The sequence below is a fragment of the Barbus barbus genome, assembly GCF_936440315.1.
Source record: "Barbus barbus genome assembly, chromosome: 9".
Lineage (NCBI taxonomy): Eukaryota > Metazoa > Chordata > Actinopteri > Cypriniformes > Cyprinidae > Barbus > Barbus barbus.
The window spans coordinates 26,824,156-26,841,593 of NC_136737.1; the positions used below are offsets into that span (position 1 = coordinate 26,824,156).

Genomic DNA, 17,438 nt, shown 5'->3' on the forward strand with positions numbered 1-17,438 from the left:
ATAATAATCAAACCATCACAGTGAATATTTACTATAATATAGTTATGCATGTAAGTATTAAGCAATACCAACGAGCAAGTTTTGCTTATAGCCTACTTTGAGATAAATCTCGCAATAAATCTAGCTACGCATTTTTGCTGTCGTAAACGTACAACTCTAATAATTATTAAAATAATGCGCGTGTGCACATTGTAACATACAATGTTTCCAGAAGAGCATATACATTAGGTTTGTTCGTTTCCACGAGTTTGAAGACATGCAAGCGCTCAAACCCGCAGAGCGGCGCTCTCACCCTGCCAACTGCGCCAGATCTTCAGGGGGCGTGATCAGCAGAATGACTGACAGCTGATTCTGAGCGACAACTCCTCCCCCCACCGCCTTTCTCTCTCACTCTTTCACTCTTTCTTGATTTCAGAGCATTCCAGTGCACATGGAAAGGCAGAGGAGCAGGAACGGTCAGCGCTCGGAAGGTGAAACGCGCTCAGGGATTTTACGCGTAAAGCCGCTATAAGGTGATTTTTATACGGGGCGAGCTTTATTATTGGACTACAACAGAATGCTATTTGAGGAGGAATGGACATTTAAACAACTGTTCTCCGTGTAGGGATTTCACTGTGCAACATTTATAAACTGATGTTCTCCACTGATGAAAAATAAACTGGAAGGAGCATTTACCCGGTGGATGAGTTTTAAAGCTCTTTCAGTGCTGCTTTAGATATTTTTTTTTATTTTATTTTTTTTTTTGCATTTGAGGTTTATGGAAACAGAGCTGAGAAGAACACAGCTGAAGTTGGAGAAGAGGGTCTCGGAAGCTGGACTGAGGGTCTGACGGATTTTACAATCTACTTCTGGAGCTCCACTTTCATGTCCGAAGTCTCTGGTTTATGACAATGGATTATTTGTTGTTTTTATGCGGCTTTTTGCTGCCTCTGTCCTCTGCTGTTGAAGGTAAGATCGTTTTTTTTTTTTTTTTTTCCCATGCTTATCAACCCAAACTAGAGTCTGGGAGGCAAGTCACGGGTCGATATTATTGATGCGCGTCTACAGGAGTTGCGCTTCGGACTCCGTAAATAATAACCGGGTTTTACGGTTTTAGTTTCATGCATTTTAATCAATGCAGAAACACGCGCCCGGTCCGATGCTTTCCTGGGGAATAGATATGGCTATTGAATGAAACCAATACACATGCAATTACACTGCAGTACTTCTCCCTCCTAATTGTTGTTTATTTTCTTTCACCAAGACAATAGTTTCTGTCTTTCGTAAAGGAAATGTCTCTACAGGGAGTCCGACTTCAACAGTCTCTCTGTCAGTCAAGATGCAAATCCAGGTTCCTCAAAAGACACATGGTGGATTTTAAGCTTTTAATTTTTCTGAACAAACACAACGACGTTTGGGCAACCCATAAATTGGCATTTTATTTGCTTCTTTGTATCTGGAGGTTGCTCCCGTGTTGTGAATCAATTATGGCCCTTTTGGCGTACGTGCGCCTTTTAATCACAATTATGATTCGTTTATTTCATAATGACTCAGATCGGTGGTTTAGTTGGCTTTTGATTCAATTAATTCTTCGAAGTCTGGACCCCCATTAGACCGGGGGACCTTTTGACACCAATAAAGATGAAAATGAATGGGCGCTTAATAGATTTTCAGGGAGAACAACAATGTCGATTTATTTATTTTTTTATTGGTATTTTTTAACCATACAATTGGCGACAAGCATGAAATCGTGGACACTTGCTTATTGTACTGCTGCTCAGACTTGTCTATTGTGAGTGAAATTCTTTTAAACAGCACTTATTATTTAATACAACTCGTATAGTATTAATGTCGAGATATAACTAGCCTCTTTAGCCACAGTTAATCTTAAAATAAATAAATAAAAGATGAAAAGGCTTGCCTTACATTTTACTGCTTAATGTTGGATTAGTAGGCTACTATCTACACACTATTAGAAAATGAGAGGATATGTTGGTTCCCTTCTTTATTTTTTTTATTATTTGAATGTTTTAATGAGTGAAGTGGACGGATGTTGAATGCGGGAAGTTATTAGGAGTTCATACGGGTTGTTTAGTTAATTTTATTTATTAGTTTCCCCCACCGTGGTGTATATTTCTATATTAGCTTTGTAAAAGTTATTTTTAAAAAAAACTTCGCTGCGTGATTTATAATTTTGTCAGATAATATATCAGAACAAAATGAGTGAATGTTTATATGAAAGGCGCAGTCGATTACTAGCCTATATTGTTTGATATATTGCTGTACGCTCGAAAGCATCTCGAAAACCATGCAGAGCTTATTATTACTTATTACCGTTAATTGTTAAGTATCATATATATATATATATATTAATGAAAAGCATAATTTAACAAAACGTGATAAAAATAAAATAACTTAATCAGCGACTCAAATGACTCAATATATTGCTTAGGGCTTAAGACTCATCTTATGTCTCCATTTATACTAATAGATTTTACGATTTTAATTAATATTCTAGTGTTCTAGCTGACAACATTCATGCCATATTCTTGGGCCCTAAAGATTTTCCCAATGCAAGAGCCCACTGTATAAAAAAAGGGGATCAAAGCTGTCCAACATGCTTTAAAATGTGATTTTTAATGCATTTCTGATTTTTCCTGTAGCCTATATAGAATTAGTTACAAGTGAGTCTCTTCTTGTCCAATCAGTCAAAGCATTGCTTTTAATTCCTACTGTACTTATTATTTAGCACATAAGCGTATGATAAACATATTTTGTCCTGTATACTTATTCTGAGATAAATACAGTAGATTAAGATCTCATCGGAGCTATGGTAAAATAGTGAGAATGATGTAGACCATTTGACCTCACAAATCAACGTGCTTAAAATACTGAATTTACTCTTGTTTATCTTTCACCCCACATACAATGTATTTACAATATTTTAGTCATTAAAAGCAAGCGTCCTGCGCCTGTAGGAAAATGTTCTGCTGTTTTGTAGCATATCTATCTTCTTCATGTCCCAATGAAGTGGTAATTCAAAGGTAAACGCAGTTAACGCAGATAGAGCCCTTACTGACTAAATAACAGACTCATTTTGGGGGGCTAAACTGCATTAACATGAGAAACAAGAGAATAATTACAGGCCACATTCACTGCAAAAGAGCCGTAAAATGAGCTTGAAGAGAGGCCTAAGCAAAACATTCATTTGTATTTTTAGAATTCAATTCACTCTCTTTTTTTTGGAAAGCTGACATGTTATAGGCCAGGATGTGTCCATTTTATTTAAACCATTTTTGCCATTTTGCATTTACTGAGAATGTTTGCACTTTTAGTAACCATTTATTTATAGAACTGCTGATGGCAAACAATAAATGATGAAAAACGCTAAAGAAATCGTGACAGTCACATCGCATGAATTTTAGCCTTAAGCATAAACAATTTAGACTAAAATCTTGGTTCTGATGTTTTGACTTACGTTGTCGTTGTCAACGACAGTAATTTATAGACTAGGTACATCGCTATTAGCTATTTTTCCGCTGCTATTATTTTAATAGCTTGTAAATATAACATAAATTAATAATAATAATTATTATTATTAATAGCAGTATTAGTAGTAGGCTATATATTATGACAGCTGTTGAGCGCAACACCCGAATCCTGTAAATCGATGCGACTTCATCGATCTGTAAAATCTGCGGTCAAAAGGTTGAAAAAGAGGTCAAAGCATTGATCTGTTCTTCACACCAAACACACGGCCTACACTCCGCTGAGAGGCTCTTTTCTCAACTTAGTCAATTACAGAAAAGCCGTTTTAAATGAGCACAGTTCGGTCTAGTAAAATAATCAAAGAAAGTTATAGGTAAATTGTTTTGCTAAACTGTGTTTTTTTGACCTTGCCTATCTATTTTATCTATAAATGTAACCAAATATTCAAAATTGGAGAGGCCCAAATGTACAAGTTTAAGAAAACCCCATTCTGATTATTGGGTGGGACACGTTTCCCTGTTTCTGATGGTGGGCCTGCATTTAATGTATGCGCCACAGAACTTAAGTGTGCAGCCTTGTAGTCATTCCCTTTGTGTAGTATATTTAATTGCTTATTCATTTATTTTTTCATGAAATAAATATTTTTGCTTTTATATATTAGTTTTGAGCGAGAGCCATGGAAAGGTAATATGTTAAACAGAGGATAGGGTCCCCTGGCTTTGTTTCAGACTCTCATAAGGAGCTCAAAGGGGTCTCAGACTCAAGGCTTAAAGATGCTATGAAAACCAGGCAGAATCACGAGTGGCTTACTGTGGTGGTCCGTGTAAGCTCGCACCGCTAGCCTATAAACATTGGCACTGATAACCTTTTGAACGCAGGAATGCTTTGGCTGGAAAATTTGACAGCATTCTGAGCCCAGCGTGGAACAATAACGTGCGCTGAAGGGCAATATTTAACCAAGTGCTCTGTTAATTGATGAAGAAGTGGACTGGACGCTGACTGGAATGTACGATTTGTTCCTTTTGGAGTGTCCACTCAAAAGGACCATCCTGGCAGCTGACGCAAAGGCCTTATAGAAAAATAGGTCTTTGACACTCACGATAGTGTGAGGAAAGAATGTCTGGGCCCGAACACTGCCAAACCCCCCCCTCGGTGCTGTCTGCAGCTACAGAAGCGGAATGAGAGAGCAAAAGATAGGCCGAAAGAAAGAGGGATTGAGAGAAAAAGAGACATCGGAGCTTGGTTTCTGTCTTCGGTTGGTCAGGAGCAAGATGGGTGGCGCTGGCAGGGAATATATCTGCTACCAAAACGCCCATTGAAAAGGGGGGCAGCAGCGCAGAATACCCAAACAAAGTCACATGATGACAGGAACAATAATTTTTTCTTTCCATCTGAATGGTTTTCCCTCTCCAACTCAGCCACAGGGATTTTTAAAAAAGTTTAAAAATTTTGGAGTCGGACTGCTTGTGTGCATTGGTTCAGTGAATTTGCAGTCAGAGCCAATTTGATTAGAAAAAACACAGCAGAGAGTTTTTCCCTGCCCAGAAACTACTTTTTTTAATGCTTTTGAAATTTGTCACATTCGTGCACCATCTATGACTGTTATAAGATGTGTTTTATGGACACTTGAGGATCGTACCTCTGTAAAATCTAAAACTAGCAGCATTTTGTGACATGGTGGTTGTTTAAAACGATTTGCTTCAGTTTCAAACCACCATATAAAAGCAGCTCCATATTTCTATATGCGTGTAGTATACAAAGCACCTAAACGTAGCACACAATGTGAGCTCTGACCATGCAGATGACATATGATCGGACACACACATGTAGTCTGCTATACTGCTGAGAAATGGCTAACACATTTTTACAAGAATGTCATAGCCATTACTCTATAGTGAAGACGTTCAGCAAGTAGGAGTTTGGAAAAGCTTCCAGACTTTTTGCTACAGTGTGTTTCATCCTTTGCTGGACAATGTTTATGAGCTTTAAACCAGTCTGGCCTGCTCTGCTGATAAAGCAGAAGAGATCTTTGATAATAATGAAATAAATGCAGCTTTTAAACCCAAAAACAAACGAAAAGCTTGTATTAAGTGATAGTGAACTGACAAACTGTTAGAGAGATACTGTGCTAGTTCTCAACCGTAGTTCAATTGGGGGAATGTGTGATGTTAGAAGCCCTGCAAGAAATGGCTACTGCTAACACTAGGTGGAAATGTCTGCTTTGATTAGCAATACGGACATGTGCGAACAGGGTGGGGGGGTGTTAGGGCTAATGATGGCTTCTAAACTTCACGCTACCAATCAGAACAGGCCTCTAGATGGTTAAAACATGCTCCTAATCTCCACATCAAACACAGAGAGCCCCAGGCAGCGGCCCAAAAGCACACTGGCCCTTTACCCTCTCTGTTAAATCTAGACTTGAATTTGCACTTTTGAGTCATGCTGTTCAGTTACACATCTGTGGACTTTCTTAGCCATTCATTTTGTTAATGCGTGTATCTACAGAAATGTTCTGACTGGTTTATTTTTTGCATTTGGGAATATTTGAGGAAGAGGAAAAGGCTGGAATATTTTATTGTTGTGATTTATAGATTTCATGAATCCGTAAAAATACAACACTTACTGTTCTTACTGTAAAATAATTGTAAACTAAAATGGTACATTATTTAAATATTGTTCAAAAAGCATTTTGGATATTTATCAGTCTTTATTTTTTCAACATCTGCAATAACTATATTGGTGGTTATACTTTCTTGTATGGTGTAATTACGCATTTAATTAATATTAATTAACTTCATGTACTTTCTATCTGGTTAGGATTAGTATGAAGTTTTGGTTTAGGTTTATTGTTATAAAATTTATTGTATAAAGTTTATTGTTATACTATATTCTATAGTAAGTACATGTAGCAAGGACACAGTGAAATAAAGTGTTACCAACATTTTTTTGTATGCTTATGTAAGCATCATTTGTTTTAGCCGACAACACAAAATTAACTGGTGTTAGACATTAACTCTTTTAATGCTTACGTGATCTGACACCTCTTCATTTGGTGTTCGAGGTGAGAGCAATGGCACTTTGGCACGGTGCAAATGCAGGTACTTGTGAAATAGTGTGTGTCGTAAAAGTCCCTGAGGGCATTGCAAGTCTTTCTGTTTTAGCTGCACTTCGAGTGTTTTGAAATTCAGCTTGCTGGAAGTGGATCAGACGATTCATGTAAATGTAAAGCAAGTGCCACGTATGCATGTGCCACACTGTTATTTGGTGAATTCCTTCAAGACATTGATGGCAATCTCACTGTGCAGATAACATTTTTGTTTGAGTATGAACTTAAGATATTGCACAGTGTTCTATGTAATTTATTAATGACTTTGCTTCTGGAAGTATAAGCCGATATGTTTTTTCTCTCTGTTGCTCTAACATCACATTCAGTTTCAGCAGGGTCACCATACACATCCAATCAGGGATTCTGAATTAATATTTTGTGACTGATTCATTTATAGCTTGTTGTCAGGCTTGATTGATCACACTTCCTTCTCACTTAGCCTTTCTGGCAACTGCCCTTTCGAAATGTGCCAAGCCTTCTAGAGCTTCTCATTACCAGCTTATTAAGAGTGACAGGATAGAAGATCCAATGAGTTAGAATATAGTATCTGTCCAGTGATCTTCCGGTCAACTTCCTGTGCAGCTGGCATAGGCCAGAACTGCCATGGAAAAAGGGCGCTCGTCATGTCTCAAGAGCAACCCTGGAGATGAAATGACATGTTTCTGCAGCAACCTCAGAACTGCCCTTTTCCAGTCATGTCCCAAGTCTAAAGAACATTAGAGGCATTAGATATAAGGCAGGTAGTCGTGCTCCTGGCGATCTACTGTTCAATTGAACCCTTAACTATACTCCCAGAACCTGAAATAGATAATCAAAGTTTTGAGTGTTGATTAAAAAAAAAAAACAGTTGTGTTACAGCACTAAAGGTAGATGGTAGATCTCTAAGAGGAGGACTGAATACCCCTTGATATAAGGTATGCCGGGCACCCCCCCTCCCTCAAGTCACTTGCGAACCACGACGAGTGGTTTATCTGTTATTAAAGTGCCCTCAACCTGAACGGGAGAGATGAGGACATAGGCGAACAAAGGGACAGAGAAAGACTAAGAGAATTGTCCAGTATCCAAAAGGCACTTGGTACAGTACTGGTTGAGCAGTTAATCTGAAAAGGTGCTGAGAGGAGAGACAATGGAAATACATGGGAGCTGGTCAGATGGGGTTATGAATGCAGTGGGAATTGAGGTAGAGCTCAGGACAGTGAGAGCAGAGAGTTTTCATCTTCGGTCTTGGACAGCTGCCATGGATCTATCTCTGCCTCTTAAATTTAACTTGCTCGGCCTAGCTATGCCTGAGAGGAGATCATTGTTTCTGCCTTTTCTCTCTTTCCGTCTTTCTACCTATCACTCTCTTTTTCTGAGCTAGCCTAAGAAACTCTTGATGGGCAAGGTATATGCAAGGGTTTTTAATGAATCTGAAAAGCCGGCGAGCATCAATCAATGACGGTCTTGAGCCTGCACATGAAATCGGGTCCACCTGACAGCGGGAAAGTAGAAAAGAAGGTTACAGGCTGCATACAGAATGAATAAACTCTTGAGGCAGGAAAAATAGCTTTCCAGTGTAACAGACAGATGTTATCTCTTATGTCGCAACAGTTGGGGGCTTGACACTGTCACTCTTTTCACTGGTATGCTCATTTGTAAAGCTGCAACACCATCTAGATGCATGTCGACTGTAAAAGGGATGACAACCTGGAGAAAACCCAGAGGACAAGTGTGGGAAGTTCAGAGACCTCTCCCCCCAACAGGTGGGCTTTATCCAGACAGAGAGGCTAAAAACAATGCACCTCTTTCTCTACTCTGTTTACTTTTCTCTGTTCCACATCCCTTCTTTTCTACATTTTCCCACCATCTTTTTGCAGCTCTCCCTCTCCCCTGCTCTCCCTTGGCACCTTATGTGGCTGTTTATTATCAGGGAGATAATTTTAATTGTGGCATTATTTTTCCTATCTGTTATCTCACCCCTACAGTGATATCAGAATCCCAGAACAGGTCTAGAAGCTTGGGGACAGGGCCTATTTACCCACCTTTGTTGTATCCAGTCAATGATAAGATTTGTGACTCTGTGTGTGTGTTCCTACAACTCTATCCTGTCACAGTATCCTATGGGAGCTAAGTGGTGTGTCTATAAGCAATGAAAGTCAAGCTCTTGCGGGATGGATTTGACAAATTTAGTCTCTTGATACATTGCCCGTGGCTTTTAAGAAAGTCTCAGTGCAGATTCCCACTCTTGACATCTTATGTGAAATAATGAAGCTGCGAAAGCCTCAAACCATTGTCATCTCATGCACGGCTTGGATGAGAGTCAAGCAGAGGTCTCTAACTAAGAACAGGAATAAAATCAGCATGCTGACGTGACGCAAAGTCTCGTGGGGTGTGAAAGCAAGCATATTGACGTGAAATGGAGCTGGCACTAGAAACAAATTAAAATATCCCATGGCCAGATGGGGATGGTGAACTGAGGGGCCATATTTGTATCATGGGTGTGAGACGCACCACAGTGAAACAGCTTCATTGCCACTTTTGCCCCTTTGTGTCCTCTGGGAAATGACCTAAAAGGATGGTGATGATTAGCGATTCAATTTAGCCAGCCATCGGTCAATATGGCAGGCCGAGAGGAGATGGTTGTTGATGCTGCCTTGCCATCAAAATAGGTGGCGATCAAAATGTCTAGGGACTAGATTTCCCTTCCTTGGTTAATTAAGCAAGCAGTTTGTCACTCTTCTTACTTATTCATAAATCTTTCCTTCAATTTGAGACAGCTTGGTCTGAAGGAGCTAGCTAAGTAGGAAAGCACTTAAGAGTAATCTATAGAGTTCAACACTGGGCGCAGCTTTGTGCCTGGTTAATTAATCAAGACACTGTAGTGGCATCATAAACATGAAGATATACTTACGTATATCAAGGGGGTAATATCTAGAGATTTTTCTTTTAACTTAAGAGTTTTTGCCACTTTTATTGATTCAGAAGAGGAAATGAGCCATGATTTAAAGTGTTGTACAATGTTTGCTAACTGCTATGTCACCGCAGCAACTAGAAACATCCAATCATCCATCCATCCATTCTCCAAACCGCTTATACAATGTAGGGAGCGGGGATGCTGGAGCCCATCCCGGTGTCTCGGGCCAAAGTCAGGGCACCATCCTGGACAGATGGTCGGTCATAGAGCGAGCAACTTGTTTGTTTAAAAGTTTGAGTGTTCCGGAATGCAGAAATGGTTGGAAAATACATATCCTACCACATTAGATTTCTGAAAACTAAATTTGTCGTCAGCGCACTACATACATGTTTATTATTAAAGGATGAGCAATCTGTTTTCTTATCTCTTTGTTCTTTGTGTCATCCGTTTGCATCTTTGTACTCGCCTGCCCTCAGGTTATGAAGTTCAGACTTAGGGAAGCATGTCCATTCATGCACTACTCATAAGTACAGGGTTGTCACCAGTAAATATGGTCAGTCCTCCAGTGATGGAACTCCTGTGCAGCTGACTTGTTCCTATGAGTAATCTACGCCACGGTTTAGTACATGCCCTGTGGTTCTTATGATTAGCGCTTCCATGTCAAACTCATCCTGATTTGAGACCACCAAGAGATGTAAGGTACCTGAAATGCAGAAGTTCACGTGTAGGTTCCAGGCAGTCAAGGTGTGGTTAGCAGGTCTGTAATTAGAGTCGAGGCCATCGAGTCTTCGTGACGGCATGTCTATCTTTGTGTGCGTGCTGGATTTAGTGGATCTACGTGTGTGTGAGAGAGAACAACAGCAGAAAATTCCCAGACCTCTCATTATCTCGATACCTGTCAATTGCATCTCTTAGCACCTGTACTTCCTAAATTGAAGGGCGTTCTAACATAAAATTATCTTTCCCAGTCGTCGTCTTTGCCTTCTGTGCTTCTCAGGCACTTCACATTACCGCAACAAACCAACACTTGTACATTTATACCCCAAAATAGAGACTTTATTGGTTCAGTGTAGACACCGTTAAAAGCCACCGTGTTTGATTTATCAGTCAATGATTGACTCTAGATTGCTATAACCTTCCATGTCACCTGCACTACAAACAGACGCCCAGTAGCAGCCCTGCATTTCTCATTTCTGGTACACTGTTCCTGTTTATTCAACTCTGTTATCTCATGTGTCCACTTGCCTTAGTTCTTCCATTATCGCCACTGTCTTCACTGTGCCATTTTAGTGTGATGGCTCCAGATACACCCACATTTGGACTTTATAGATTTTATTATTATTCAGATTATGAGTGGGAAGTGTTTTATAACACAATATGGGCCTAAAAGTGTTTTAAAAATTACATAACCACATAGTGAAAGCATATATTGTAATAAAAAAAATGTGACCCTTCTCCTGTCTAACTCAGACCTCCCTCCATCCTTCTCTAACTCCCTCGGCCTTCTCACCAGGCCCTCTACTGAGACCCATAAATCAATGGAGCTCAGTAGCCTGTCGGGGGTTTACCATCTGTGGGGGGTTTTGGTGGCCCAGGCTCCCCAGCCGCTGGCTTTAGTTACACATCAATGAAGGGTGAATAATACATTAGTCAGCCCCTGACAGTATAGTTCTAGGCGGGCAGGCAGACGGAGCCTCCCCTGGCCCTTCATCAGTGCATCTGTGCCATAATCAGCCTCTGGAGATATACCTCTTAGCTTTGGCCTACCTCTCTTCCACCTGATTTACTTACAGTGTATGCAAATATTATGATGTTTAAACACCCACTCCGGGGGTTAAAGGGACAGTTCTCTCTAAAATAAAAACTCTGTCGTCTGTTGTTCACCCTCATGTTCATCCAGTACAAATAGTTGATAGGATGAACTGTATCTCTATAGAATATGGAGTGCAGATGGCAGTGTATGTAAGGTAATAAACACAAATAAATTTCACCATTCCTTTCGTTGAGGCCAGGAGCTGCAAGTGACACCCATAAAGTCTAGGTTAATGATTTGAAGCGGGCAGGAAGTATTGTGCCTGACCCAGGTCGGCCAGCAAAGACTGTGGAGATAGACTGTTGTGGAATAAATGGTTTCAGAACTGTAGCCTACTCAGCACAGTTGCACTGATTACTGATTTATATCTGGAGGTTTTCAAGTGGCCCTTCCTTGCACGCATAATTATAAAAAATCATTCACATGTATCAAGGCTTTTATTTAATTGTTTGGAGACATCTAAACCCCTGGCCATATGGGGCACCCTAGAATTGGATGTCAACTGTCTATCAACCTTCTCCAGCATAATTGCCCAGAAATGAACTTCAATCGCTAATACCTTCTGTCACAATCTGTGAGTCAATTTGCTGTAAGTGAAACACTTAAGTGCATGATTATGTGATCGCCAAAGACCTAGACGCCCATGTGTCCTAATCAGGCAGTTGTTTCTTTTTTAATCAACAGTCTCGGGGGTGGAGTCCATGAATAAATTACTCCAATGACCATCTTCCATACACTCTGCTAGCCTGTGTCTGTGCGTTAAAGAGCCGACAACCATTTAGAAAGGTCTAACGAGTCAAGTTATTACTGCAGCCAAGTGTGAGATTAATTAACTGAGCAGCAATTAAGAACATGGCTGAAAAGATCTAACAGATAAGCATAGGGACAATCGCAACCAACAGGTTTGCTTTAGCCAACAGGGAGGGTGCCAAGAGTAAACAGAAATAATAAGCTATAACCTTCAATTAGAACCCAGTTGCATTGGAAAAACATGCCTGTGGCGACATTTCTGCAAAGATATATTACGTTTCTTTTTGTTTGTTTCTCGGCACGTTCAAAGTGAAATGTCCAGTTGGTGGCGCTAAAATTGTGTTCAGTTTTTGCTGAAACAGGTGATATCCGGTAAGTGGTGCTTAAACGTTAATGCTTCATTGCATTTTGGATATATAACGCTTCATCTATGCTAAATCTGACACTAAATCTAACCGATAGTGTTTACAAAAACAAGAGTGCCATTTTTGTTTGTCTACAAGTCATTGAGCTCTTTTATCATCACTCATGTTTCACAGGATGTATCTGAGCACTTCTACTACAACAGAAAAGCCATACACATAGTGTTGGAATAAATATTGTTGGTATTTTTCTATCAATAGAGTTAATTTCAACTGGAAACTTCAGTGATTTGTATGTATAAGTAAATTTTTGTAGTTAGAGGGATGTTTTTCCAGTGAGCTTATAGCAAATAATACAATTATTGGTACGTTATTATGATTCACCTAGCTAGGACGTACCTGAATCAGCCAACTTTACTGGTCCCTGAACAAAATTCCCATCAAATGATCAGTTCCCTGGCTTGAGCTGTACAATGTTGATCGAGGAACTTGCTTTTTGGGGTAACATCACCTTGTGCTTGTATATACGTGTATATTCAGCTGTGGGAGCTTCTGAAATTTGCATATCTCTGCGCCCTACTTTCTTTTATTGACACATGTTCAAAGTGCCAAAGCTTGGTAGAAATTTCCAAAAAGAGTGTTCTCAAATATAGCATGAATGATGGTGTCCCTTTCACTCAGGACAGTTCCAAACCATGCTTTAGTCATTGAGCGCATTCAGAGACTACGTGTGGGTGTGTATTTGTTTTTTTGCGAGTATTTGTCGGCTCAACATTCACAAAGGCCCTACCCATCCACATTCTTGTCGGTAACTGCCTATCCTTTCTTTTCTGTTGCAGTTCTGAACTGAATCAGATAATAAGTGGGCAGGTAAACATTAACGAGTGGCTCTGGGCTTAATGAGCTAACGTGAGAAGAGCTAGTCGAAAGAAGCCTGTGCTGCCTCAGGCTAATCTGTCATATGTAGCAAGAAATGTAAAAAAAGTCCAAAGAACCTAACATAATGACTCCTATTACGCTGTGGTGTAGTTGAAGCCATTAGACATGTTTTCTTTGTTCTAGCAGGTAAACCACAACATATCCTGATAATTAGCATGCAGCATGACAGCCGAAACTGAGCTACGGATTTGTTCCCATGTCTTCAGCAGTAGCTGCCAATGCTAATATGTGACGGCACTGGGAAGTTAGCTGGGTTCTTGCCCTCACAGATGGGTTTTCTTCTCAAGAAATGAAAAGGAATTGCAACCTCACTGGCTGCCCCAGACGGTATATTTGAAACATTACGAAGCGATCAAAAGCCACTGGAACGCTGGAAATGTGGACCACATCAGTCCAGTAGCTGCTAACAAACATCTGTCCCGTGATGCAAAACAGAAATCTCATATTTGACAGCCATTAGAGGTTATTTGTATGTTTGCATAGTAAGATGAGACTGTATATTTGGCTGATGACTATATCAGGAGTAATTTTACCCAGACATATATCTCATTACATAATTTGAAGCAGAGCCATAAAAAATTCTAACCAAAGCCTTTATGTTTATACATACTACATTTTTAGATCCTTCTGAGAGACTGCAATGATGAACCCAAGAGTTTTAAGGTTTCTTGCATATTAGATTTTTATTTATTGTATGGTTTATATATATATATATATATATATATATATATATATAAAACTGTATTCATCTTTTTGCTAGATTGTCACAAATTATTTTTGCTACATTTTTAATGTTTTGAATGCTTTTTATAAAGCCTATATCTGATAGTTTTACATTTGTCACACACCTACATATCCAATCTTAAAATATGGAAATCTTTATTACATCTAAAAAATATATATATATATATATATATATATATATATATATGTATGTGTGTGATTTTGCAACCCCTGTTTACATAATTAATATTTTTGCTAGACTGTCACTATTTTTGATACATATTTATTTATTTATTTTTTTTGCTGTTGTTTTAAATTAGGGTCGACCGATTGATTATTGGCCTGACTTATTATTTCATTTTCAAAACCAATTTGCTGTCAGTGCCAAATTTTTACTTGATCTGTAATAATCAGTATTGGCCCTGAAAACACATATTGGTCAACCCCTATTTCAAATGTCTTTTTTGTAGGCTATATTTGTATGGTTTATAGCTTTAACCTAGACTTCCACACACCTCGACCAATCTTCAAGTATGGAAAGTACCTCCTTAGTGTTATAGCATGGCAAATGCCTTCCAGTGGTCCTGAGGTATCGTGCCATTACCATATATTTAGCCTAGATGTCTGTTGGCTGCCTCTGCAGTGGCATAATGAACGTGTCAAAGGGAGGTGAGTACGGCAAACAGGCTGTTGGAGGATGGAGATGAGTCCCTGGACAGCAGCTACAACAGACAGCTCCTCTCCACGGCTGACAGGCAAGGCCAGTGGGCAGCGCGGTGCCAAAATACCTCCATAATGAACCTGGAATGGAGGTATGGGGAAGTCAGACATGCCTCCCGCCTCATTCTTTGGCTTGGATTACAAAACACAGGAGGGGAATACAAAGGTATCTCCAAAACCAACATATTCAGGATTTTGAGGAAGGGCACAGGGCTCTCTGGAGACCGGGGCTAGTTGTCACATTAATTTCTCCAGTGAAAATTTCTCAGGGTTGATTTCTTTTCCAATTTCTAGTTGGACGTTTCTGTCTTTTTCACTGTTATTGCCCAGTAAGCAAAGATGTGTTGACTTTTCATGGCAACGTGCCTCAATAGCACTATATGAATAATGCCAGTGCACTTTGTTTTTGGTTTATGTAAAAACATCTCCATCAGTACCGTCTGCCAGATTTTGGGACATAGCTTGACTGATTATATGAGTTGTGGGTAATGATGCATTGAGCTCTCTATTTAGCGTGGAGGCATATTTTAGAGTTTCAATTTTGTTTTTTTTGTTTTTTCAGTATTGGCAGACTTGCATTCCTGGCAGTTTATTACAGCCAGAGTTGAATTTCAACCAGAATGAGAAAATCAATCAAAACATAATTATCGTGATTATAGTCCTTTTATACTTTTCGCTTGAGGAGAGGGAGAGGTGTTTGACTGTTAGTTAAAATGTGCTTATGCTAGTCTCAGCTAATGGCAGGGTTCATCATGCCCGACGGATTGCAATTTTCTCCACTCATTTTGAAATGAAGTTTTTACACATCTTAGAGGCTTTAGGCTTGTGTGAATGATGAACTAAAGCCACATTACTGTTTAAACTACTTCCAACTCTTCCAATTCTGCTGAGCAGTGTTCAATGCCATTGTAATAGTTTAATCCTTTTTATTTATTTATTTACAATTATTTAATTTAATTATTTATTGAACATTAGTGTCTTTTTAGAAAGCTCTATTTTACATTTAAACGGAACGTCTAAATGCGATGTTATTAAATGCAAAGGTCTCTAAAAGTTACTTGATTTTTTTATATATATTTCTGACTCTTATTTTTTTATTATTTTAAATAATAGAGAGATGACACCATGGTGAAACCAGAAACATAAATGCATATTCAGCCAAATTTTTTATGTTGCTCGAGAGGTGTTTTTGTACTGAATAGAAAGTATTTCTGTGAGTGGAACACAATGAAGCAAATTGGCACTTCTGCGGAACCCTTTGCTTGGGTCACATCACTGTGACGTTTTGTGATCAACATATGTATTATTATGTAGTCAGTGCCATTTACAAAATGCTTGAGTCAAAGTGTGCATCCTTCTCTTCCAAACCTTCCATAAACCTGTTTGCTCTCACCGGCTTGCAGTTTTCAACTGGCTAGTCGAGTCATCTGTATTTATTGTAGCTGGCCCTGCTCCCCACTGACAGTAATGGAGACCTGGAGAGCATGATGGACAGGGAGACAAAGAGAGAAGGGGTTTCAGAGATATGGGGGGAATGAGAGAGAATGAAGTGGATGGAAAGGATGGCTGTGATCAGCGTCGGCCTGTCAAAACACTTCCTGTTGACTGATACACCCTCAGATGCTAGGGAAAAGAAGACAGAGATAGAAAAGGTGTGAATGAAACATTAAAAAGGCAGAAAGAAAGAGCAGTTGAGACGCCAGCAAAGGATGGCTACTTTGAAGAACCTAAAAATGTAAGATATTTTAGGCTGTTTTAACATTTTTATGGTTGCTATGTCATTCCATCACCACATTTCCATCTGTTTTTACAAGTGCTGTCAAACGATTAATCAAATCCAAAATTAATCAAAATCAAAAGTTTTTGTTTACATAATGTGTGAACAGTGTATATTTATTAGGTATATATAAATAAACACGCATGTACATATTTAAGAAAAATAAGTTATGTTTATATTTTAAATATATTTATATATATAATATAAATTACATGAATATGAATATATACATGTAAATATTTTTTAGAAATATATACTGCATGTGTGTGTATTTATATATACATAATAAATATACACAGTACACACGCATATAATATGGAAACAAAAACTTTTTGGATACGATTAAACGTTTGACAGCACTAGTTCTTGCTATCGTTCTAAAATGCAGAAAATTAAAATAATAAAAATGTATTTGGAAATTTGGAAATCTGTGGAAAAAAATATATATTTCAATGCTTTTGCGTTGTCTGAGCAAAGTTTGTGTTTCCCAGAGAAAGTTTGCACTGGTGCACAAACGTTTTGCCCAAGAAATTTTGCGTAGTCGCAAAAGTCACAAAATCTTTGCGTTCAATCAAGAAACTTTGCGTTCACCTGCAGAAATTAGCATTTCCCTGAGAAACTTGCAAAGCGTTTGCGTTCCCACAAGAAACTTCACATAATCGCAAAGTTCTGCAGGCAAACGCTCTGAAATGTTTCTCTGAACATTTTTCAAGTGACAACTAAGTTTCTAAGGTAAACACAACATTTGCGACATAATACAAAAGCATTGGAATATAATTTGTCCCGCTATCTCCTATTTTTTCCATCACCACGTCCCTTATGTGTCTAAACTCTCATTCTAGAGTTTTCCTTTATAATTATGTACAAAACCCCAAACAGAAACTCTT

The 17,438-nt window shown here is 38.9% G+C and overlaps 1 protein-coding gene across 5 annotated transcripts in view; it reads left to right on the forward strand.

Annotated features, from left to right (window-relative positions):
- Nucleotides 1–628: 628 nt before the first annotated feature.
- Nucleotides 629–17,438, forward strand: part of LOC306874512 (ephrin type-B receptor 3-like) — a 48,223-nt gene continuing 31,413 nt past the window's right edge. For all 5 annotated transcript variants that reach the window (XM_079424623.1, XM_079424624.1, XM_079424622.1 and 2 more), the window contains exon 1: nt 629–948. In XM_079424623.1, the coding sequence (XP_079280749.1) occupies nt 885–948 (64 nt within the window). In that variant the 5' untranslated portion in view covers nt 629–884. The remainder of the gene's footprint in view (nt 949–17,438) is intronic.